The sequence below is a fragment of the Cetorhinus maximus genome, chromosome 18 (assembly GCF_964194155.1).
Source record: "Cetorhinus maximus chromosome 18, sCetMax3.hap1.1, whole genome shotgun sequence".
Classification (NCBI taxonomy): domain Eukaryota; kingdom Metazoa; phylum Chordata; class Chondrichthyes; order Lamniformes; family Cetorhinidae; genus Cetorhinus; species Cetorhinus maximus.
In genome coordinates this window covers 16,410,427-16,437,163 of record NC_135896.1, presented here as the reverse complement: position 1 = coordinate 16,437,163, position 26,737 = coordinate 16,410,427, and the positions used below count along the sequence as shown (strand labels likewise).

The 26,737-nt window shown below is 44.9% G+C and overlaps 1 protein-coding gene across 7 annotated transcripts in view; it reads right to left on the bottom strand.

Moving 5' to 3' along the window:
- The window catches only part of bcl11ba (BCL11 transcription factor B a), a 164,409-nt gene that overhangs the window by 56,173 nt on the left and 81,499 nt on the right, over positions 1-26,737 (bottom strand). Inside the window, exon 1 of one of the 7 annotated variants that reach the window (XM_078562166.1) lies at positions 5,546-5,693. The exons of the other annotated variants lie outside the window; for them this stretch is intronic. Within the exon in view, the coding sequence (XP_078418292.1) occupies positions 5,546-5,573 (28 nt within the window). The 5' untranslated portion in view covers positions 5,574-5,693. Of the gene's footprint in view, positions 1-5,545; positions 5,694-26,737 lie in introns of those variants that run through there. 7 annotated transcript variants of the gene reach the window in all.

Sequence of the window (26,737 nt, the reverse complement as noted above, 5' to 3'; positions counted from 1 at the left end):
GGGTGGGCCAATTAAGGCCCGCCCAGCGTGTCGCCTGATGGGAAGCGCTATGCGCTTCCTGTGCGGGCGGACGGGGGGGATTCCCCAACTGCCAGAGTGCGCTCTTTCGCACATGCACTCAAAATAGCACACATCTCCCTGAGGCAAAGCGCTGCCTCAGGGAGATCGCTGAAAACCAGTGAAACTTTAAAAGCAGAAAAATGAAAAAATCATTAACGTGTCCCCCTCATGTGAAAATGTCACACGAGACGGGACATGTTCATGAAATACTCAAAAACTTTATAACAAATTTTTAATTCCGATATCAAACCTCATCCCGCCACTGGATGAGATTTGTAAAAAAAAATCACTTACCCGTCTGCCCGTTGGGCCCGTGCGCCAACCCAAAATTCGCACGGGCCCCTCAAAATCCTGGTCGATTGGAGAGTTAATGACACTTAACAAGGCCTTTAATCGCGGGCGCCCGCTGACCAAAATATCGCGATGCCGCGCGCTGATGTCGGGACGCTCGCACGAAGTCAGCGTAGGACATTTTAAGCGCTGGCGTAGCAGACTCCGCCACCCGCACACCAGCCAGAAGATTCTGCCCCTTATTACCTACCTCTTTCACCCAAGCTTTTTAGTCTCCTGTTCTCCTATTCCTTTTATGCGGCTGGTTGTCAAGTTTTGTTTGATAACACTCCTGGAGGGGGCACTGTTTTAAATTTAGGGGGTGCCCTTTTAGGGCAGAGATGAGGAGGAAATTTTCTCTCAGAGGGTCGTGCGACTTTGGGACTCTGCCTCAGATGGCGGTGGAGGCAGGGTCGTTGAACATTTTTAAGGTGGAGGTGGATTGATTCCCTATCAAGGATCTAAGGTTAGGTGGGAATGTGCAATTCAAAACACAACAGATCAGCCATGATCTTACTGAATGGCGGAGCAGGCTCGAGGAGCCAAATGGCCTACCTCTGCTCCAATTTCGTATGTTCGTTTGTGAAGCAGCTTGGGATGCTTTTACTATGTTAAAGATGCCATATAAATTCAAGTAGTTGTTGTTTTGTCTCTGGGTAAAAGGTGGACCACTCTCGTGATTGACGCCCACTCTTCCTGTGCCACCAGTGGTCATACCCATCTTCAGTGGAGCAGAAAGCCCCTCAGCACTTCGAGGGCTAGCGATCATCAAATTCTGATTTAATTTGAGCAAAATGCCAGCACATTTTCCTGATAAGCTCATCTGAGTTCCAAGCAAAGTTATCAGAACTACACATTCCCGATTGATTTTTTTAAGCTGCAGATCCCCAATGACAGTTTCAGACAGCTTAAAAAGGAGTTTGTGTCCTGTTGCTGGAGAGAAATATTGTTTCCACTTTCTAATCAGAAGGTTGTGGGTTCCAGCCCTGTTCCTGCACATTATCCAGGCCGGCACTTCAAAACCAACACGCGTTCAGAATGCAGCAAGCTGCCCTTCTCTTGGTGCACGGTAATTCACTGCTCTGCCACAGAAACTGCCTCACCTCAATGGTAGTGAGGCGCACACTTCAAATTCATGATACCCCATGCAAAGACTCAAATGGCTTAGAATTAGTAACCTTCAGAAGACTTAAGTGAAGGCTCGTCAATGTGACAAAGCTTTGACAGGAGGAGGCCGTGCCAAAATTAGCGTTTCACTTCATGTACAAGTTAACAGCCCATAGTGACTCTGGAAGGGTAAGGCCCAGATATACCTTAAAAGTCACATGTACATGAAATCACTGGTGCCCAGTGGTGTGGGCTGAAAGGAATCTGCTCTTCCACTAGTCTGGAGCAAAGTATTTTGCTAGAATGGCAAAAAAAACAGCTGCAATTGGTATTTACTAGCTTAACAAAGCAACGGGGTCTCCCGGATGCAATCTCCTATAGGGAGCAAAAGAAAGGGCTAGCCAGCTGTGGAACATCATGGAGATAGGAGCAGGATAGACAGGGGACTCAGACAGGCTGTCTGGGCCGAAGCAGTAAAGTGGGTTCAGAGCTGTGTGTGTGTGTGTGTGTGTGTGTGTGCGTACGTACGTGTCTGTGTGTGTGTGCACGCGTGTGTTTTTTTGTTGTAAATGTAGCTTTTGTGTAGCCTTCGTCCTTCTGGAGGGAACCTCCGTTTGCATTGAAGTTTAAAATCAGTCTATCACATCTCTGACATTCTTGGCAGACAGACTGTAGCTGCAGTTCCTTCCACCCCTCACCGACCCCCACCCCAACCCCACCCACCTCTCGAGAGTTGTCCTCGGCCAGCTTGCGACAGGACACAGTATGTGGCAAAATGTTTAAAGTTATGCAGGAACATTCTAGTAAATGACTGCTAGGGATCAGGCACTCCCAGCACTTTGCTGTGCTTTAAGGTCTTTATTTTCAAGCCTCCTTTGCCTTCTTGCTATCCTGGGTTTCATTTTGTGTGTAGTTGCAGCTTCTTCCCTACTGCTACTTAGCTGACCAGTCCTGTCTGTAAATGAAGGTGACTTTATTTCCTCTCAGTTAAGTTAAAGTCAAAAAATTTAAGTCAAGAGCCTCATATTTGTGGATATATATATATAAACACATCTTAAGACAATGACTGAGTCTCACTAGACCTTTTCTGCCATATATGCAATTTTAATCAATCGAGCTAGATCCCAGGAAGCTGGGGATACTACAGTCACTATACCTTTTAACCCCTGCTCACTTGTCCACCATCTTAATAACCCAACGAAATCAACAATTGCCAAGGCCATAATAAGTTGCCCGTTGCAGCATTCAAATCTGCCACCAGCTAACGGCAAATTCATACAGACTGCATAAGTCTGTTCAGACTGTAGAGCGCTTAGCCTTCCCATGATTTGGCGCCAGCTCGTTCCGACAGAGGACGTGGTCAATCACGTGTTAACTTGGGCCAGTTTTATGTCTTGTGCAGCTCCAAAGTCAACACTCTTACCATTTCCTCGCAGAGAGTTTTGGCAAGGTTCACACTGTGCTTTGCGTTTGCACAGACCCCACAACAACTGGAAGCTTGAAACTGGGCTATCACTGTAATTTAATAAGGGAGCAGTTAACAAGACAGCAATCAGGCTTCCTCCAATGGGCTTGGAAAGTGACTGCAGCCATTCAGATTAGGGAGGCTCCCTTGACAGAGGTGCCAACTGTGACTCAGTAACGTTGTTGCCTCCATTTCATAAAACTGTGGGTTGAAGGCCCCCTTCAGAGATGTCAGCACAAAATCCAAGGTTGACATTCCAGTGTAACACAGCCACACTGAGGGAATGCTGCACTGTCAGAGATGCCACCTTTCGGATGAGATAAAGCTTAAGGGTGGATTCTCAAAGCACTATTCCAAAGAAGAGCAAGGGAGTTCTATACATTTTTATCGCTCAACCAGGAGCACTGACACAGAACACCTCTCATTCACTAACACATTGTTGTTTATAGCACCTCACTGTTGCTGGATACTGTATTCCCAGCACTACAAAACTAACTACACTTCAGAAGTACTTCATTGGCTGTAATTGTGCTTTGGAATGTCCTGAGGTTGTGAAAGGTGCTATACGTCTGCAAGTTCTTTTTTTATATCATGTACACAAAGTCATGGATCCAGAAGCAACAGCAACTTCAACTTCAACAGTGCTCTTCACATAACCCTTTGTTCTCCCCCGCCACCCCTCGCAGGATTACAGGAAGAAAAAAGGGCATGGTCGAAGGAGTATATTTGTCAGGAGGCTTTATTTTGAAAGTGCGGAGCAAGTTGGAGACATTCAAGGCTTGTACATCAGAATATACACACCACCAAAACTCAAATGTGCTTGTGACTTGTTACTTGACTACTCTCTGCCTACAGTGGATAATTACTTATCTCACTCCTGGTTTTTCTACTGTAATATTAGTCACACTTTTCACTTAGTGTGTAATTCAAATTTATTTACTCACTCACCCCATTAGCTCAGCGTACCCAGAATGGCAAGGAGTATGAGCAGGGCTACACTTGCTGCTAATCCTGCTGTCTTCCTCATCCCATGCATTTCTAAGAGGTAGTCTGTTTCGTGAAGGGAAAGGAATGAATGGTCCCCTTGAAGCTCCCCTACTCTTCTTCGAAATAGTGCCAAGAGATCTTTCATATACACCTGAGGGCAGACGGGACTGGGTTTAATCCCTCTTCCGAAAGACAGAATCCCTGACAGTACAGCTCTCCCTCTACAGTGTACTGGAGTGCCAGCCTGGATTTTGTGCTCAAGTCCCTGTCGTGGGGCTTGAACCCTCAAGCTTCTGGCTCAAGAACCCCAGCTGATGAGGCATTTGCGTATAAACCGAGGAACAGTTACTCACTATATCCGCAGGGCAGAAGGTGACTTTCAGTCTCAGGTGGAGAGTGTGGGGGTACAAATCTGCCCGACAGTGGGTCAGTATTACTGTTATGCTGCCTGTATAAGCTGCTTTGAAAAAACATGCCCTCACCCCCGCCATTCCACCCCAACCCCATCACAACAGAAACGTTCTCTGCTGCTTGCATCCGGGGAAAAAAATTGCAGATTGAATTATCTTTAAATGATATCCATTTTATTGTGTCACTTGACAGCGGCCAGGGCTGAGTTAACATGTTCTGTGTGAGTGAGGTTGGGGACTCAAGCTGTGTTAAATTGACCTGACAATTCTGCGAGATAGCTCTGTTATTTAGCCCGCAGTTCATTAGTTTAAATCTGCCACTTGCTGTTGGCAGGCTCTAATTTCACACCTCGTCTTACTGACGTTGCATTCATTGCAGTAATAATCGAACAATTTCAACCCCCCTCATCTCTTCCTCATGGAAGGAATTTGATAATAGTGACGGTGGGGTGGGGGGTGTGTGGGGGGAAAAGAGAGGGAAATGGACATTTGACATCAGCACCAATCAAGATGCTCATGTTTTTTTTGTGTGGGGTGGGTGGGGGGGTGTGTGTGTGTAGGATGGCCATTTTGTTCATAGTTATTACTGATTGTTTAAAGTTACCGAATAGTTAGTTAAGTGTTCATAGAATGACTCCAAAAGTACATCTGGCTCCTAAATCTCTCATCTACATGCAGTGCACCTTTTTTTTTCATGGCAAGAAGAGTTTCCTTCGCTGCGTGAAGCCACGGGCTTTTAAAGATGAATCACTCCTTACAAATGGATTTGCAACAAAAAAAGAACTTTGGCGAACTGTATTTACATAAATAGGTTAGATTGTTTCCCAGAAAATCACCCATGAAATAAAAATGCAACGACTGGCTCTAAAGATCTGGGCTTTTTTGTTGAAGAGCAGAGCTTATGGTATTTGAAATATCAAATTTAATTTCCTACATTTCACCCAATTCCTTCCAAACAGAAATTCCACGGCATCAGAAATAGTTCTGCGTGTCACTCCATCACAGAGTTAGGGTTACCAATGCTGGTTGGATATATTCCCAGAGATTCCTGCTCTATCCAGTCAAACCCCTTATCCAATTTTTCTTTTAACTGTAATTAAAACAAACATACTTGAAGAAAGTGAAACAAAAGACACTTTTTTAATGACCCAATGTTTTTTTTCCTATCCCTCTCCAAATGGCTCACCGCAGGGTCCAGGAGAATAATATTTCATTCCTGGAGGTTCCGGCTCAATTTCTGGAGGAATGGTGACTCTGTCTAGCACAACCGCAGGAAGATGACTGGCAAGCTTTACTTTTTAGCCTAAACTGATGGTCCAGTCCTATCAATTTTCATTCGAATTCGTCCCAACTGTTTGGAACAACAGTACAGAAAGGGACCCAAAGGGTTTCAGCTGAACAGCATTCCCAATGTGCACCTGAATTCAAAGATAATCCCATCAAAACAACTTACTGTTTGTTGACATCGAGCCTAGAGAACAGAAAAGGCTCTTCCCAAAATATTACAAACCCCTGAAAATTGCCATTAAGTCTTCAAGGAGACGGACCTTTTCTCAATGTAAAGAGATTATTTTTCAATCCTTAAAAGAAATTATGTTTAATCAAATGCACAGGCAATAAAAATGCAACTTTATTTTTAAACAGTACAGTTTATTCATAACTCTTGGAAGAAGCATTTCTGAGCACTCAGAGCTTTGTGGTTTAATGATACACAGCATGAAAGAAGCGTATTATTTCTGAAGCTGTAATGTGCGACGAGTGTCTATTATTAAAACTCTGCCATGCACACGTTACCAGAGAGCTAGCGTAAATACTCCACGTTCCTAATTACGTTTTGTCTCAAAGCTCGGTGTCATTTCCTCAACCTCGTAATGTTACAGTGAAAGTGATTTCTGTGGCTCTACAGTGAAGGGGGAGCCTATCCAAGTGGAAACTGATCTTAAGAGGAGATAATCCTCAATTCTCCACTGCAGCCGATACCAGCCAACAACACAGACAACATTTTTCTGTGTGTGTGTCAGATCCCAGATAAATGGTACCAGGTATCAGTTCATCTCCAATATTTACTGAATGATTTATATAGTTATCAGACTGAGGAATTGGAAAACAGCTGCTTTCTATCGGTGTGCTCAGTGTACCAGCGCAGTCCTGTTATCAAAAGCACATTCCTAATCAACAAGCATCTGTTCCTCATTTTCATTTACAGACATGTTGTTATTTCCGCATTAATCTTCACCTCTAGGAGAAATGCAGCTTTGTAGCTTAGACCCTCAACACATAGTGACTGGATCCACCAATATCTTGACAATAGAATCGATGATTTTCAGCCCCTTCCCTGTCGCACAGCCCCTGCATCAAAAGTCACGCTCCTTTTTTAAATGCATTTTTAAAAATTTTGTATAAAGCTGCAACTTTACCTCCATTCAGTTCTAAGGAGGTCTTTGGTTAAGAGTGCTGCGCACGAGGGGCAATTTTCATTTTTAAATATATGGAGTTCCGATGTCCGCGCACACAATGCACCCTTAAGCAGCAGATTAATGACCCCATTCTCACCTTTACAAATGCTAATCCATTCATTGTTCAACCAAATGCCTCTGTTTAATGCCTCAACAGTTCACTAAACACTGAAGTTTAACCAGCGTAAATGTCATATTCTGCGCCTCACCCTTAGGTTCCTTGAATTAGATTGAATCCTCAACAGTGGGGTTAAATGGCCTGAATTTATGGGCCAGTAAAGTACCAACTCTTGCCACAAGTGAGTCCATACATACTTGTGGTAAAAATCTGTTACAAAAAACAAGGAGCACTCAGCATACCGTTAACAATCCAATGGGAGTTTCAGTTTGGAACACCAGAATGGGTGTGAGTCATTATTCAACGAGATTCATGCCATTACCCAGCCGTACAATAACTAACAACGCAGAAACACAAAAAAAAATGGCTACAGTAACAGTAATGGTGAGTGAGCAAGATAAATAGGAGTCAAACAGAAACAAACTACATCCATCTTGCATGATCTTAGAATCATAGAATGATTACAGCACAGGTGGAGGCCATTCAGTCCATCAAGTCCATGCTGGCTCTCTGCAAGAGCAGTTTAGCTGATAACCATTCTGAAAGCCTTGATTGAATCTGTCTCCACCACCCTCTCTGGCAGTGCATTCCAGGTCCTAAATTCATCCTATCTTTGGTCCTTTTGCCAATCACCTTAAATTGATGTCCTCTGGTTCTCGACTCTTCTGTAAACGGGAATAGTTTCTTTCCATCTACTCTGTCCCAGACCTCTCATGATTTTGAACACGTTTATCAAATTTCCTCTCAACCTTTGCTTCGCTAAGGAGAACAACCTTAGCTTCTCCAATCAAGCCTCGCAACTTAAAACCCTCATCCCTGGAACCATTCTCGTAAATCCTTTCTGCACTCTCTCAAACACGTTCACTTCCTTCGTAAAGTGCGGTGCACAGAATTGTACACAATATTCCAGCTGAGGACAAACCTGTGTTTATAAAGGCTTGTCATATCTGCCTTGCTTTTGTTCTCTATGCCATTATTTATAAAACCTAGAACTTAGTTACACTTTCTCAATTTGCCCTACTACTTTCAGTGATTTGTGCACATATATCGTCAGGTCTTTCTGTTCCTGCGCCCCCTTTAAAATTGCACCCTTTATTTTATATTGTTTCTCCTCGTTCGTTCACCAAAATGTATCACTTCACCCTTCTCTGCATTAAATTTCATCTACCACATGTCTACCCATTCCACCAGCCTGTCTACATCCTCTTGAAGTCCATCAGCATCCTCCGCACAATTCACAATACTTTCTGGCCTACCTCCTTCAGCTAATCTCACCTCACCTTGCAAAACTTGGACAACTTCACACCGGAATGGCGTCACACATCTTGCACTGATGTGAAGTTAAAACCCAGAGTAAAACTCAGTCACTGAGTGTTAAACCTATTAATCTGCATTTGCAATCCACACCACCCTGGAATTCTCCTCTCTCCGGCTGACTGCTACTTTATTTTCTTGGTTCTAGCAAGACATGCCGATTCCAGATGTCATTTAATCCCAAAATGTTTTTTTTGGCCCATATATTCCAACAAAGCAAAACCCAAAAGAAAACCCCATCAAGTTTATTTTGTTTTCAAATATTTCTACATTTACTACTGATCTGAGAGGATGAATTGTTTGAGCCAATAGAGCCAAGTGGAAGGGAAACCCCAATGGAAATGGTTCTAACTTGTGTCAGCTGTAGTTCAGTGGGCAGCGCTCTCACTGTGAGTTCGGAGGGTGTGCACTCAGGTCCCACTCTAGAGGCTTGAACGCAAAATCTAAGTTGACAATCCAATGCAGAACTGATGAGGGTGCTGCCTTTTGGCTGGAGTGTAAATCGGAGGCCCTGCTGGCCTCTCAGTTGGGCATTAAAAATCCTCAGGCAATATTTTGAAGAAGAGTACGGGAGTTATCGCCAGTATCCCAGCTAAAAATTTATCCCTCAATCAACATCACTAAAAAGGATTATCTGGTCATTATCACTAGCATTCATTAGCGTGAAAGGGGCTAATACTAATAATGCATTTAAGAGGAGACTGACGTTCCTCTCTCCCCTTTTTTCCCTGAAGTTTATGAATTTTTGCTCGGTACACCTCCGCAGATACCTTTGGCCCCTGGCGAAGAAGCCTTTTAGCTAAATGCCTGAGCCTCCAATGGAGTGCCAGCAAACCACCTGGCCATGTGAGGCATGTGCCAGAATCCAGTTGTGGCCTAACGCAACACCCATGCATGGAGTCATTCTTCAAAGGGGTGTGCTGGAGTGATCAGCAAGGGAGATCCTCCAATGAGTTTGTTGAAGCCAACAACTGCAGCACCCTTCATGTACTGGCTTCATGTAAGTTATCATAAATCAGAGACTGAACCAGATCTGGTGGGCTCAATAAACTTGCTAGGCCATTGGGGAGTTTTAGGGCAGTAATTGGGCCCGGGAGCAGCCGTGAAACCAACCGCCACCTGCAATCGGACCCCGACCGCGGTTTCACTCTGGCTGGCCAATTAAAAGCCAGCCAGCGTGAAAGGCACGCTCAGAGCCTCAGCGATGCCAGGGTGGAGGCAGGAGGAGCACGAGTGCTAAGCGTGTGCTTGCGTGGGGGAGCACGCAGTGAAAGCTCCCTGAAGACACAGAGCTGCCTCTGTCACATGAGTAGAGACATGTTAAAAATGAGTTTTAAAAATTTTTATTGTTTTTTTTTTATTTACTGTCCAAAACCTCATCCCACTCATGGAAAGGCCGCCTGGTCTACTCGCCTGCCTGCCAACCGAACGGTTGGACGGGCATTGAAAAATTCAATTTAATTCATTGATTAAGGTCCTTAATAGGCCTCTTAATTGTTAGCGGGCGCGATGCCGCCGCTTGCACACGCCCGCCGAGCGAAATACGGCAAGAGTGCGCAATGACATCAGGACACTCGTCTGACATCATCACGCACTATTTCACTCCTGTTCAGGTCGCCCGTGCACCCGCCCACCCGCAGAACGAAAAGTTCTGTCCTTACTGTTTCCACATATAAACCACTGCAGAGAATCTCTTCACTCCTCTGAAGACCTTACTCAAAATATCTAGGTTACTAACTGGCCTGGTTAGCCTTGATTTTCAGTTCGATTAAAATTCCAAGCCACGATGTATAGCTTTTTTTTTAAATTTGGAGGATTGGGGCATTGCTAGCAAGGTAACTAATTTCCTATCCCTAATTTCCCTGGAGAAGGTGGTGGCGAACCACATTCTTAAACAGCTGCAGTCCATGTGGTGAAGGTACTTCCAACAGTGTGGTTAGGGAGGGAGTTCCAGGATTTTGACAAAGCCCCATTAGGGACCGGTGATATATATCCAAGTCAGGATGGTGTATGGCTTGGATGGGAGGTTCATCGGGAATGTCACCAGAGATTAAAGTTATCTAGCAAGACCCAAGTTATTGTTGCCTCTTTCATTAGAGCTGAAAGTTTTCATGAGGATAAAATATTGGAGGGCTTCCAGGTTATCAAGGATTCTAAGGTAAATAGCAGTAAATTCCACTGGTCAGTGAGAAGGTAAGAAAGCAAAAATAATTAGATAATCGGAAAAAAACTAAAGAGCAGGCAGTAAAAAGATATTTAAGAGAATGGTTAAAATGGCTTGGCCAAGGGTAGCCTTAGATCACAGGAGGATATACACGGGCTGGTCAAATGGGCTGATCAGTGGCAAATGGAATTTAATCCGGATAAGTGTGAGGTGATGCACTTGGGCAGGGCAAACAAGGCACGGGAATACACGATGACTGGTAGGACCCTGGGAAGTACCGAGGATCAGAGGGACTTTGGTGTGCGTGTCCACCAATCCCTTAAGTTAGCGGGACAGGTAGATTAAGAAGGCGTATGGGATACTTGCCTTTATTAGCTGAGGCATAGAATATAAGAGCAGGGAGGTTATGCTGGAACTGTATAAAACACTGGTTAGGCCACAGCTATATTGTGTGCAGTTCTGGAATCCGCATTATAGGAAGGATGTGATTGCATTAGAGAGGGTGCAGAGGAAATTTACCAGGATGTTGCCTGGGCTGGAGAGTTTTAGTTATGAGGAGAGATTGAGTAGACTGGGGTTATTTTCCCTGGAGCAGAGGAGACTGAAGGGGGACATGATTGAGGTGTACAAAATTATGAAGGGCACAGATAGGGTAGACAGGAAGGAACTTTTCCCCTTGGTGGAGGGATCAATAACCATAGATTTAAGGGGCATAGATTTAAGACAAGGGGCAGGAGGTTTAGAGGGGATGTGAGGAAGAATTTTTTCACCCAGAGGGTGGTGGGAATCTGGAACACACAGCCTGAAAGGCTGGTAGAGGCAGAAACCCTCATAACATTTAAGAAGTATTTGGATGTGCACTTGCGATGCCATGGCATACAAGGCTATGGGCCTAGTGCTGGAAAATGGGATTAGAACAGTTAGGTACTTGTTTGACCGGCGCAGACTCGATGGGCCAAAGGGCCTCTTTCTGTGCTGCAGACCTCTATGACTCTACGATTTGTCAAAAACTGTGGAACTCCTCGGCGAACTGGTACAGAACAGCCGTCAGAACCTTAACTGGAACATGGAAGCAGGTTGATCCTGCAGGAGATGGAGAATAGCCTGGAGGAGGTCAGGGGGGTTGGTGTTTGATTATCTTCATGTCACCCCCTTCCAGGGAACGCCCCTCAGCTACACCATGGTGCGCCTGCTGAAAACGTCAAGTCTCTGAGTCATAGCAATCTTGTAGAGTTCACGGCAAAGCTCTCTGAACAGTCGTGGTCACATTAGGAGATATTCGCCATGATGAGATGGTGGGGTTGGCTCGCCGCCAGCCCTTTGGAGGAGTACAAGAATGATGTGATCCCTGGGCTGGCCCTTGCCGCATCATAGGAAGCCAGGTTAGTACCAGCCAGTCCTGTGGTGTCACTAACCAGTTAGTCTCTACTTTCCCATCAGCCCGTTGGTCACTCTCAGTATTGTTGAAACACTATCAATAATTTATTTGAAAAGGAATGAGATTGATGCTTGAAAAGAGCAATATTAAAGGAGATGGGAGCAAACATGGGAGTGAGATTAGAATAACTCATGAGAAGACAGATACTGGTTCTCATGGTTCATTATAATGTTAAAGATCCCATTCCACAATTTCAAAAAGAACAGTGCACTCTCCCAATATATATGCCCAACCACCATTCCTTAATCGACACTGTCAAAAGTAGATGGGACATGGTGACATAGTGGCAATGTCACTGGACTATTAATCCAGAGGCCCAGGCTAATGCTCTGGATGGGTTCAAATCCTACCACAGCAGCTGGTGGAATTTAAATTCAATTAACAAATCTGGAATATGAAGCCATTCTCAGTAATGGTGACCATGAAGCTATCATCGGTTGTTGTAAAGACCCATCTGGTTCACTAATGCCCTTTAAAGAAGAAAATCTGCTGTTCTTACCTGGTCTGGCTTACATGTAACTCCAGACCGGGTCTCCATGGTTAACTCCTAACTGTCCTCTGCAATGTTCAGTTCAAGGGCAATTAAGGATGGACAACAAATGTTGACTTAGCCAGCGTCGCCCACATCCCAAAAAGGAATAAAGAAAATAAAAGATTAATTGATTATTCAAGCACTCTACTCTTTCATTTTACTCACTCCCTCTGCAAACCAGCCATAGTCAGAAATGTTCTTCATGAGGCAGGCCCTTAAGGCTCAAATAACAAAACACCTTTGTAAAAGTTCATCATCAGGCTCTTCAAGGCAAATAATGTTCACCATAATTAATGGTAACCAATTTTAAAACATTTCATTTATTCGGCCAACTCTTGATTTTCAAAACTGAAATCAATAGACTTTTTTTTGGGTAAGGACAAAAGAAAAGAGGAAAAACTTGTATTATATTCTGCCTTTCACAACCTCCGAATGCATTTTGTAGCTAGTGAAGCCTATTTTTTAAGTGCAGTTGCTTAATGTAGGAGACGCGACAGCCAATTTGTGCACAGCAAGGACCCACAAACAGCAATGTGATAATGATCGGATAATCTGTTTTAGTGATGTTAGTTGAGGTATAGAGATAAATATGGAGCAAAGGCATGTAAACAGAGTTGAGGTATAGGTCAGCCATGACACAAGTGAATGGCAGAGGAGGATCAAGAGGCCTACTTCTGTTTCTATGACCTGGTGCCCCTTAAGATAAGAAAACAAGTCGTCTACAGCTTGCAATGTAAAACAATCTGTACACACACAGTACTGTGAAACAGCAGGGGTGCTTCATAGCAGCAACACATCCTGCAAGCTAATCTACTTCAGTACAATTTTAAGAAAGAGAGAAAGAGAGGAGATATGTTTCCTTTCTGTGGGCTCACTTTTTGTGCAGAAGTAGCTAAATACTCCTGGTCGTCTCAGAGAACTCTGTCAAATTCCTTCAACTGCAAGACTCAAAAAACTCAAATGATTCATCCTTGTTGTTGCTGCTGTTCTCTCTGTTGCTAGGCCACTCATTTTTCACAGAGAAACAAAACAAGTTTGTCCAGTTGAAACAACTCTGCACCTCTCAGTTTTTTTTCCCCTCCATTATGATCTCAACAAAAACTACATGCAGACAAGTGTCTCGTGATTTGAAGAAACTAAATAAACCACACAGGCCAATACTTGAGCAAGGGATTTGAAAAAAAAATCTGAATACGAAAGAAACCAAAGGCAAAACAAATTCTAGAAATTCAGCATTTTTTTTGTCTGCTTAAATATCCATAATGGACTTTATGTATAGGGTCTTAGCAAATAGAGGACAAAGCGAAGGATCGGCAGGCTCAACCTTGTTTCTCACCTCTCCATCATTCAAGTTAGCTCAATTCAGCAAGACAGTTCACATATGCATCCATTATTCCCTTAAATTATTTACACGATGGTTTTGATTAACTGGGCAAGGTCTCTGCTCCACTGTCAAAATCTGTGTTTAAAAGGAAACTGGAAAGGCTCTAATCTAATAACATTCCACAGCACTGGCCCCATTTAAACAACACACACTCGCATATGCACACGCTCGCGCACACGCACATGCAAGTATGCACGCGCTCAAACACAGCTTAGTTTAAACTGTTGAAATGAACAATGCCTTAGCATTCAGTCTGAATCTAGGCTTTAATGAGAAAAGAATTTTCAAACACAAAATTGTTAAAAGCAGGCAGTTATGTAATGTGCTTTTAGACATTTAAGACAGTCATTACCACCTAGGGATGATAATTTGTGAGATTAGTATAGTTTTAAGCACAAAATCTATGGCTGGCACTATGGCAGCACTGAGGAAGTGTAACACTGTCGGAGGCTCTGTCTTTCAGATGAGACGTTAAAACCAAGGCCCTATCTTTTACAAATGGATGTAAAAGATCCCATGGCACTATTTTGAAGAAGCTGGGGAATATTTAATATGAATCAATATTTATCCCTCAAACAACATCATAAAACAGTTGGTCATGATCAAATTGTTGGTTGTTGGACCATTCTTAGCACAAACTGACTGCTGCCTTTCCTATATTAGAGCAGTGACTCGTACTTCAAAAAGGTACTTCACTGGTGACAAAGTGCTTGGATGTCCTGAAATTATGAAAGGTGCTGCATAAATGCTTCCTTTTTTCCTAGGAGATGAATGTTTAATGCATTTACATGACATTCACGCGTTTGCTTTTTTAACAGGGGCTTGCTTTAACCCGTTTATTTTATACTTGCAACTTAAATAAAAGTCTTTGGTTACACACAAAATTATTCCTTCCGTTCAAAGTCAGAATCAAATGGGTTTTCCTTAATACTATTTTTACATTGTACACTGATAGATTGAATCTAGTAATCATGCCTAAATGATCTGGTGCAGAAAGTTATCTGAATCCTTACTCCAAAAATGGAAATGCATTATAAAAAGGCAACAGCCAAGCTTTAGGAGGATGAAGAACACCTGTTTTTGTCCCACATAAATAAATATGGGCTATGGGGCACTGCAAGGAGCAGGAAAGTGTAAGGCTTCCTTTTGAAGAATAACACGACGTCTGGGATTGGATTTGCACATGGGCGGTGCAGGAGGGTGGGGGGAAAATTCCCCAGGTGTACCTCCCATCTGCCCCCAACCTGTTCGCAATATTAGCCAATTATTGCCCACTTAAGGGTCACTTCCCACCCAGCCTCAACTCTGGAGCTGGCAGGAGGAGTTCAGGGACAGGGATGAAGCCTGCTTGGGCCTTGGACTGGGTTGGGGTGGGAGGTTGCCACCCTCAAGGGCCCCCTTTGCATACTGGGCATCATTTCCCCCCAAGCCACCACCCGCAAGCTCTGCTCTGCCCCTTCCCCTACACATGGGTGCTCCCTTTCCCTGACCTCCCCATCAAGATACCCACCCTCCTCTCCCCACCCGCACTCATCCGGTCCTGGACTCTGGGAATTAGAATCTGGGAACTGCTTGTATTTCCAGTCCTGGCCACTACTGCCTCTGGTGTTGCTGGGACTACAGAGCTGCCAGCCAATCTGATTGGCTAGCAGCCCCCTGAGGCAGGGCTTCCACCCAAGTGAGAGGCAGATGTCCTGTCTCCAGCCAATTAACGCTCGGAATGTTCACTGGGTGCAAGGCTGCTGTGATCGGTGGGGATGGGTTTCTGCCAGCTCTTCGAGTGGTGGCATGGGAAAACATGCCATCTGAAAAGTCCTGCTCCAGGACTGTGAAGGTGGCTCGCTACCTGTCAGGTGTGGTCTGTTGCAACATGGATCCGTTCACTGCTGGCCACAGCGGTTGCACTTCAAGCTAGGAGGCAATGGGGGCTTAAAAATTCCAAATGGTGCAGAACCCTCAAGGCAGTGGGCAACGTTAACTAATTTCAGGGAAATGGTTCCAATTTCTGCTGGCCTACTCTGGATTTCAACAAAAGGCCTAGGTAACACGAAGGGAAATTCTGACTCCTCTATGAGATTATTAGGTTGTGAAATGTGCCAAGTTCTTTAATTATTTCCGAAACAGTATGAGACGGCGAGGAAGCAATTGATTACTTCTTGCACCCCAAAAAATGATAAATAATGGAAACTGCGAGAGCCAGAAGGTACGCACTCCATTTCTGAATAAATTCTAACTCCTCGACAAGTTATCCTGCAGGAGCGAGATTTCCTTTTGAATGAGACCATTTCTTTCCCACCTCCATTCCACTTTCACTATTTTTTGTTCCTACCTCTGAACACTCTGGTGACCTAAAGTGACCTTTCCCCGTAAAACAGCCCATTAATCACCGATTTAATGGGCCATGATCACATAACAAGTACCTCGCACCCGTGTCAATGGCCTATTTTGAAACATACCCAAGAGCAGGAGGATGTGCCAATTCACTCAAGCAGGGCAACAAAGTCGACATAAACCAGCTGCCTTGTTTGGGACTTTAACCCAGGGCAAACAAGCCAGAGCAGCTGGTGTGATGGGTTCATTTCAACCCCAGCTCTTTATGCCCCCATTTGCAGACTGGGTGCGTCTCTCACTTTTGGCACATTTTTTAGTTAGCAAATATTTGGAATTCTTTGGTAAGAAGGGTGGATTTTGGCGAAGTTTTGGCCATTGGAGATTTTGTTGCACCAGGTAGGAACGTATTTATGAAGGAAAATTTGCAAAACCACCTCTTCCTTATCATTACTGAGTGACTCAAACTGCATGTATGAGGGCAGTATGAAGCTCAATGATGCGCTAGAACAGGAGTCTAGATGAACTTTCAACTCCCCAACCCCCTTCACCCACTACTCCAACGTCAGCTAACTCAACGCATACTGGCCATTGAAGCTGGTCCCTACTGATCTGCGTAACTCAGTAGTTTGCCAAATTCACTTGCCGAGTGATCAAAGAAGCCCACAATACCTTTTTCGATATGAAGAAAGATAGTAACCCAAACTAAGCTGCCACTTTTTCCAGATTGACTGAACACTGGGGCATCAGCAACAACGTGCATTTATATAGCACCTTTAACATGGCATCAAGTCCTCAGGCACTTCATCGGAACATTATGACATTTGACTCCAAGCCACCTAAGGAGATAGGAACAGGTGGCCCAAAAGTTTGGTCAAAGTGGTAAGTTCTAAGGAACATCTTAGAGGAGGAAAGAGAGGTAAAGAGGCAAACAGGTTTAAGGAGGGAACTACAAAGCTTAGGGCAGGCAGCTGAAGGCGCAGCAGTCAGTGGTACAGCAATAAAAACTGGGGGTACAGATGGGACCAGAAATGGAAGAGCGCAGACATCAGTGTTTTACAGGAGGCTACTGAGATAAGGAGGGATACTTGGAAGTTAAGGGGTAAATTTTTTTAAGCCGACAACAATTAATCTACGTGCCTGATTTCGGAACAAAAATATTCCAGACTCGCCCACCTGCATCAACAATCACTTGTTTCGGACAATTTAAGGGAATGCCACTGAAACAAAAGCGAAGAAATTAGCAAGAATATTGTAGCAGAGGTCAACTCAATCAGCAAGGCAATCATTAATTCAGCTGCGATTCACTGTTCCTCTGATCTGATATCCCTTGGTATTCAGGGCAGTGCCAAGTTTAATTGGAATATTAGAATAATTCTCTAATACCTGTCTCAGGGACAGGTGTGATTTTGTCTCTTTCACTCTCATTTTCTTTTTTTAAAAAAAAAATTCTACTGCTAAAGCAATAGGAGGGCAGGTAGTTAATTAATTCCAGGCAACTACGTACAACCCTGCAATGAACCAATATGTAGTAGCCACAGCTTCCTGTCTCACTTTTTTTTGAGCACACAGAAGCCGTCACCGGAGACAATTTCATGATCTGCAAGCATGTGGTATTACATCCAGATTACTTCCCATGTCTCTCATGGTTACAGTCACTTGCTATGAAATTGCCATGACAGAGATAAACAAACAAAGCTTAATATACAGTGACCGAGCACTCATTCGGCCAATCAATATACATTGCACAATGCTCATTATCATCTTTAAAATTGCAAGTTTCCTCTATGTGTACATATAAAATTGATAGGCCTCACCCCATCCATTCTCCCTAATCTACTCCAGCACCACAATCCCTTCTCCTCCCAGAACTATCCATTGCTCTGACTCCAGCCTCTTGTGCGTGCCCCCTCCAACCACCCCCCCACCCACTCCACTCTCACCTTTGGCGTCTGTGCCTTCTGCCCCTCACTGCTAATGGCAAGAGTTTGAAAGGGGGAGAGAGATTGAGAGGCTGGCGGGGGGGAGGCTTTAAGGATAGGAAGCCCAGATTGCGGGGTTGATAACTTGCAGGGTTGCATGACCAGCAACAGAGGGATAAAGGGAGGGAAAGGATGTACAAGAGGCAGAAGTCAGAAAAACAGTGTTCTGATGGTGCTAGGAGGTAGAGTTTGGGCTGGCGATGTTGAGAGAGATAGGGAAAGGCAAACCCACAAAGGGATTTCTACACAAGAGTGAGAATTTTAAACGGGAAACATTAAGGGACCAGGGGCCATTGTAGGTTAGCAAGAGCGAAGGAGACTCAATGAGGGATAGGATATGGGCAACAGAGTTTTGGATTCACTCAAATTTACAGTGTGTGGAAGATAGGAAGCTTTGGTATATTCCAGTCAGGAGGTGACAGAGGCATGGGTGAGGGTTTCTGCAACAGATGATCGGAGGAGGTGCAAAGGTGGGCCATGTTACTCAGGTGGTAAGCAGTCCATCCAAATGCTGGTCAGCTTGAGGTGAAGCGAAGCGGAATGGAATCAGTGGCCAGGGTGTGGGGTTTATGGCAGAGAGTGAAGACAGTAATTTCAATCTTCCCAACATCTGTAAAACTGGTTTTAAAGGGTCTGAACATCGGGAATCATTGAGGGAACACTTTCATTCTTTGTAACACAATAAGTTAATGTTTTAGAAATTACTTCTGAATCTCATTTTAACACTGAATTTCCCTGCTATCACCCATTACCTGGCCAAAAAGGACCCAGGATATGAGTTCCAGGATGGAATGAGTAAAGCGTAAGCTACTTGTTTAACTTTTAAATAAAAAGCAGAGACTGCAACTGAATTGACCATCTCATTCATGAGAATGAGATGTGAGTGGGGTGGTGAAAAAGGCATATGGGACACTTGCTTTTATCAATCGAGGCATAGATTACAAAAGTAGGGAGGTCATGTTGGAGTTGTATAGAACCTTGGTGAGGCCAAAGCTGGAGTACTGTTTGCAGTTCTGGTCGCCACATTATAGGAAGGATGTGATTGCATTGGAGAGGGTGCAAAGGAGATTCACCAGGATGTTGCTTGGGATGAAACATTTAAGTTATGAAGAGAGGTTGGATAGATTTGGGTCGTTTTCGTTGGAGCAGAGAAGACTGAGGGGCGACCTGATCGCGGTGTACAAGATTATGAGGGGCACGGACAGGGTGGATAGGGAGCAGCTGTTCCCCTTAGTTGAAGGGTCAGTCACAAGGGGACATAAGTTCAAGGTGAGGGGCAGGAGGTTTAGGGGGGGAAGTGAGGAAAAACCGTTTTACCCAGAGGGTGGTGACGGTCTGGAATGCACTGCCTGGGAGGGTGGTGGAGGCAGGTTGCCTCACGTCCTTTTAAAAGTACCTGGATGAGCACTTGGCACGTCATAACATTCAAGGCTATGGGCCAAGTGCTGGTAAATGGGGTTAGGTAGGTAGGTCAGGTGTTTCTCACGTGTCGGTGTAGACTCAATGGGCCGAAGGGCCTCTTCTGCACTGTGTGATTCTGTGATTCAGAAAAGCTACGGGGGTGGCTGAGTGAAGGGAGTGATAAACGATGCACGCCCTTCTGAGGTTGGGGCTGAAGCCAGCAGTTTTGGCAGAACTAAAGGAGCTTTACCCTGCATCAAGCCAGCACTGGAGCTAACTGACTCAGGGCACCCAAAGCTAACACTGGGTGGTAAATCTAGAAAATTGCTTGGAGCTGACATCGCTCATCTTGACGAACCATAAAAATATTGGGCCAGATCTTCATCTTGTTTCCTGAATTTTTGGTGATTTTCTTTTGTAGCCATCTTTTCAACTCCTTTTGTCCACTGCTACCTGCTCTAAAGTGACTCTGAACAATATACTAGAGGAATTCAGGTACCTGTGCAATTGTTTGTCTCAGGGAAGGGTTGGCTACTTGAACACTGCTACCTTTTATCACTTCACTGAGACAGAATCACTCCCTTTGCTCCTTGGGCAAAGCTTGACATTTTTTCCGGTGGTAAAGTTGTGGTAACTCCCTTGGTCGCCTTTTACTGTCTGTTCTTCAAAAAAAAAACAGGGAATATTGCCAATATGCACACACATGGCTTACACGAACTGCCATCAGCTAACTGGCAGCCAAGTGTAATGTCGTCATCTCTTCTCTTTGACTAACATTTGTTTCTTTTTGCTTTGCGTTTTTAGCCAAACTGCTTGCTCAGCTAATCCAGGAATCATGTCTGAGGCTGTTAACCTAGAAAATTACAATTTGGTTAAATCTGTGTGTGAGTGTGTGTGTGTGTGTATGTATGTATGTATGTGTGTGTGAGAGAGAGAGTGTATGTCTATATAAAATTGTGGTGCAGAGGCTTCGAGGGTTCAGCCAATCTGCAACAAATCCAAAGAGGACAGAGTCAGCGATTTTCTTTTCTCGAGGGCATGGCTGAGCAGAAACAGCTATCGAGTTCTGGCTTATGGTTCCTGGACAGCTCTCTGCAGCTTAAAGGGCAGGTCAAGGTATCCCACCTGGAAAACCAGAGGATTCGGGTGTGGGTCCCTGCCAGTGGCTCAATCTAAGGGGATGGCACTGGCTTCCATCATCCCGAGCAGGCCATCAGTAAACAAATGCTGCTGTGGTGGCAACAAGGAGATGAGTCCACATCTGAAAACCATTCAGTTGGATAAACTTTTCTTTTCCTTCCTTGTAGTGGTTTTCTCCCCCAACTCTCTTAAAAGCGTTTTTTTTGTTTTGTTTCCTTTCAATACAGAAAAAAATGTGGCTCACTGTCTCAGCCAAATATCAAGTACGCGTTGTAGAATTAAAGAGAAAAGCTGCGGTTTAAGTAGAGAGTAAGTGGACTGCCCAACCTGGATGCCAGCTGCCAGGGTATCTAACAGCCGGCTAACCACTTGCCAAAGGAATTGAAGGGGTGACTTGCTGTCAAATGTTGTTGACGCTCACTGGGATGTTTTACCATGTGAAAGGTGCGACATGAATTCAGGTTGCTTTTGGCTGGATTGGTGGAAAGCACAGGTATAAACGGAACGGTGAAATGGTACTCAGCTGATCTGACCTCCAACACTGAAGCCTGTGCTGTTACTGTGAGGTTAGAGAGAGTCATTCTGACAAAAGAATAGAGGAAGCGATTGCATAACAGAAGACACCGATCCATCTAGAGTTGGGCCTTTTCATAAAGACTTCCTGCTCAATCACAAAGAGTGACACGTCATATCTGCTGATTGTGTGTCATTTTATTTTCTCCCTTTTTTCCCCCGACAGTGTGTGGCTTCATGCCCAGGAACAATTCCTCAGATACCTGGGAGCCTTACCAGCACCTCGCTCCCCTGCACCACCCCCTTCACCCAGACCATTCTTCACCAGCAAGCCTTTGGCACCGCATTGCATGCATGCAAGGGATAGAATTGGAGCCTGACCCTGTTCTCAGCCAACATTCATACATACACTTTCCAGCCAAGAGTCACTGATCAGCGAGGAGGAGCAGAGGCCTGGAGGCAATTCCCTTTTCTACTCCTCCCTGACCTAGGGAAAGGGTGGAGAACCAAATCAACCTCTGCTTTTTTTTCTTTATTATTTCATGGGGTGTGAGTGTCGCTAGCAATGCCAGCATTTGTTGCCCATCCCTAACTGCCCCTGAACTGAGGGCAATTCAGAGAGTCAGACCAGGTAAGGGCAACAGATTTCCTTCCCTAAAGGGCATTAGTGAAACAGATGGGTTGATGGTTGTTATGGTCACCATTACTGAGACTAATTTTATAATTCCAGATTTATCAATTGAATTTAAGCTCCACCAGCTGCTGTGGTGGATTTTGAACCCATGTCCCTAGAGCATTAGCCTGGGCCTCTAGATTACTAGTCCAGTGACATTACCACTACACCACCGTCTCCCCTGTTACTCCAGTTCATGTCACATAGCAGGGGTTTAAAAATTACTCACAACTTTTATAACAATTTTTCACTATTGTATTTCCAAGTCAACAATCACTGCCCCAGACGTGGCTAATTCCCTACGTAAACACAGTCATGGTTTCAAAACTGAGCTGTTACCAATAGCCACATAAGAAAATAGCAGTGCCAATGGCAACAAGCACAACTGTGCTTGGGACAGGAACACACTGGGTGCAAGGGGAAACCTAAGGCTCTAAACAGGTCTAAATATTAAAAACAGCAAAAGGAAGACTTCCATTTATAGCATGCCTCTCTCAACCTCAGGACATCTCCAGGGGCCTTACAACCAATGAAGTACTTTTTGAAGTGTAGTCACTGTTGCAATGTCAGAAAACGTCAGTCAATCTGCACACAGCAAGCTCCCACAGATGAGGTAATGCCCAGATAATCAGTTCTGGTGATGTTGAGTGAGGTATGAACATTGGTAAGGCCTGTAAAGAGCTCCCCTGCACTTCTTCAAAAAAGTACCGTAGGGGCTTTATCATCCAGACAGAAGCGCAGTCTAACTCCTCATCCTAAAAGAGACAGCTCCTCCGTGTGTCAGCCTAGATTTTGTGTTGAAGTCTCTGGAGAGGGAGCCAAGTCCACGATTTACTGACTCAGGAGAGGGTGTCATGCACTGAAGCATGGTGGACACAAGTCAGGGTGTAAGCCTTGCTTGAAAAAGGGTTAATCAGATGAATGCCAGAATGCTTATTTAATTTGATGGATGAGAGTGTAGACTCCCCCTATCACTCCAGCTCTCCCCCTGTCTCACTGAAGGTGCAACTTAAGTTCAGTACTGAAGTTCAGCAAAGGAGTCTCGGGTTACAGAGGCTGTGCAGTCGTTTTTATGATGAGTGGATTTCTACCACAGTTAAGTGTTGAGCTTCTGGGTAAGCTTCTAATTTTTAAGATTCTAAAGAGAATGTAAAATGCCATTTTCTTAAATAAAAAAAGAACTGATCTCTAAGGAATTGCAACAGGGATCCGAATCTGGGAGTGTAGTGGAATTTCTTAATTTATACAGTATTAGTCGTTTTGATGTACTTTAACTACAGGCATAAAACCAGTGATATATGGCCTATCAAATTTCATTAAAAATTCCTCAGGCCCATTCCCCAGCATTTAAAAAAAATTTTGTTCTCCCCTCCACCCCACCCCCACTCTCCACCCCAACCACCAGTGTAATTTTCTTAAGTCAAGGGCCTCCTTTAAATTATAAGATCTGAGGGTTCATCTGGCATTAATTCTGCAGAAGACAAGGAGAATCCGGTGCTTTTAGCCAGGTACCAAAGCCAGAGACAACTGCCATTTTTTCACTATTCGAAAGCAACTCAATTTCTTACAGGGCTGGTGCCATTTAAGGTGCTAATTGTTCTCGTCATCATTTTCCCGCCCCACTCACTTAACTGCCCGTTTGGTAAGTCGCAAGGAAGGGGCCAGCAATTTAGCCAGCTTTTTACAGTGTCAACTTCTGTTTCAGTGAACGGGGCTCTGCGCTTTCTTTTCACTCAACAAGCTTGGGGTTAAATTCTCCAAACCTTCAGGAGTTGAAGAGCATCTCAACTGAAGCCAAAATTCTATCATCGTAATTTTCCCACTGGAGTAGTTCTGACTGTATCTGAAGGAAGCAAGGCAAAGACTTTGGTTAAGGAAGTGAGAGGGGGGTTCATACCGTCACTCTTGAAGCTTTGATATCTCCAAGAGGAAAAAGGACTAAAGTTTTAAAAAAAAATTTTTTTCCCTCAATTCCCTCTTCCTCCCTCTGAAAGCAAAGACTCCAACTGGGTTCCAGTTCCACAGATGGCCACATGCTATCCTTCATGTCCATGTCTAGGTACCAAGTTTCAGCAGTCTATCTGAATGCAGTAATCATCAGCAAGCTTGATCCAGTCCTCACTGTTGTCCAAAGACCCACAATCCAGCCAGTTGGGAAATTGGGGTGCAAGGTTGGGGGTTGTGGGCAGACCAGAAAGCACTATCTTCCCCAATAACTCAATGTGATGACAGGGACAGGACAGGAAACCAAATTTGGGATCTTCTTTGTGTCTGCAAACTTGGTTCCATTTGCAAACCAGCAAAGGTAGCGTTTTGTTTGGATTTGGGCGAGTTTGGATTTGTAACCTGCCCCATTTACCCCTTCACTCCCTGTTCATTATTGTTATGTTCTTGTCCAAGGTGGTGCAGAGTGCCAGATGGTCAGTCTCATAACTTATAGGTGAGGGATACAGATACCTAATGTCCAGTAGTGACTGAGATTTTTCTGTGTGGTCTGCAGGCCTAATGAACTGGTGATTAAACCAAAGCACCCATTATCATTGGCCCATTGCCAAACCTTTGCTGTCATTCCAAAGCTTCTTCATGAGTTTCATCCAAATCTGGCCCTAAACTCCGTTAAGGTCAGTATGACAGAGACAGGTACAGAACCAGAAGGCAGCTGATTAAAAAGATGCAAGAGCACAAACACAACAGAATCTGCTTTGTGGAGTCACCTGGTTAATGAGATTCCGCTTACAAAAATCTCTATCCTTGTAACCCCATGTTTTGCCTGAATGCTTAGCCCAATCAGCTGGTGGCTCATTGGCTGTTTTATAAATTGGTTACTTTACATTTCAGCACCTGACCCTACACAGAGTGCAGGAGGTGTGATAATTAGAAAAGGTCATCCTTCTGTCAGCCTGTCTTAATTACAATGCTTACTGAAACATTTTATTTTGTCGCACAAGGCCCACTTTGGTTAGTGCAATCAAGGGATTTAGGGAAATGATAGACTGCTCATGTATATCACACATGTAAACACGCATGTGCAGAAGGAAACGTTCACACCTGCAGAAAAAGTGCAAACATTCATCAGATGACAACATCTAATACCCAACTATAGCCCCGATAATCCTATTATGTATTCATGTACTGTCTGACAAACATGACGTAACAATCCTTGTCCATTCTCCACACCTTCCTCCACAATCTTCCCCAATTACCCTCCCTCGTACACAAACCAATTTACTGCCGCCAGGGAGCAGTTTTCATTCCATTGCTGGCAATGTGGTTTTCATCATAGAGAAGGAAAGTCTGAGCAAGTCTGACTTGAGCTGACCTCAGCTGCACCAGGCGCATCAGCAATGGCCTCAGCACCGCTGTGTTAGTGAAGGAGGGAATCAAAAACATGAAACTGCTCCAGATCTCTGTAAGACAGACCCTTCAGCTCCAAAGGCAGCTGCATGTGGAATCCACATTCAAGGGCCTCACACACTTGGGCAAGGTACCTGTAACTGTTTAACTGTACTCTGCATCAATCTGAGATGGATGGATTTTCAGTCGGCAAGGGTGTTAAGGGTCGCGGGTAGTTGGAGCCAAGAAACAGAACAGCCATCAACTAATTGAATGGTGGAACAAGCTCCAAGAGGCTGAGTACCTACCCCTGTTCCTATATTCCTCAAGGAGGAGTCAATGCCTTAAAAGGAGGGGATAGAGAGCAAGGAGAGTTAAATACTTATCTTCAACAAGCAGTATAGTCAAAAGTCAGCCAACTCTTGGACCGGAATTTTCAAGCTACTCAGGCTGGTGGGATCTTCCGGTCCCGCCGACATGAACAGAGATTTCAATGGCTCACCAGCCCCGCCGTGGGGGAATCCGTCGAGGGGAAGTCCGCCGCGAGGGGGATGGAAAATTCTGGGGGTAATGTCAGGAGGCTTCAGCTTGTAATGTATAACATGCAATATTGGCTCAACCACCAAATGCCTTTCCTAATACTCAGTTCAAAAAAAAACGTGGGCCTGAATTTTCCGGTTGGCGGGGAGCAGGTGGACCTGATTGCCGTCCGCAATCGGGTCCACGCCGCCATTTTACAGGGGCAGGCCAATTAAGGCGAACCCAGCCTATTTCTCAACTCCCGAGGATAACGGGAGTGGGCGGGTGGCGGCGGAAGAGCACAGACCGCTGGGTCCAATGGCGACCCGGCAGCCTGTTTAAATGAAGGCCTGGCAGCCTTTTCTAGGCTGCTCACAATGGCAAGTGAAAGGCCACAGTAGAGGGCTTCTGGTGAGGTCAGTCCAGAGGGTAGGGCTGGGGGGGGGAACCAGTGTGCCCCTCGTTTTTCAGATGACTGCCTTGCTGCCCTCCTTGAGGAGGTGGCAGCACGGCGGGAGGCGCTGGTCCCCCAGAATGGGAGGAAGAGGCCCCCCCCCTCCCCACATGACAAAATGTGCCTGGGAGGATGTGGCGGAGGTGGTGAGCTCCCGTGACGTGGTGCGACGCACCTGGATCTAGTGTCGCAAGCCCTTCAACGACTTGTTGCACTCTGGCGGGGTGAGTACCATGTTGGCATTGGTCATTTAACCCAGCAGGTCGGCTTAACCCCACCACCCAAGTCTGAGTGTCATGACTGCATTGAATCATTGACGACATATGTTCTTTGCTGGGTGGGCAAGCAGACATTGCCCATGCTGAGGTCAACCTGAGAGGGTGATGAGATGTGTTTTGCCCCTGCAGCATGTGTTACACTGAGTCCCACATGACTGGCAACCTGGAGGAGCTGCACCTAGATGCTGTGTTAGAACTCCTGGACATGTCCTAGTCAGGGTGATGAGATGGTGGGAGGCGTAGCAACAATCCACCTGCTGTGCTCTGCATTCTACGTGCTTGCGCCTCCTTGCTATGGAAGGATATACCGTGTGGTGCCTAATGTGATGTAGGCAACATGTGTCCAAGGTG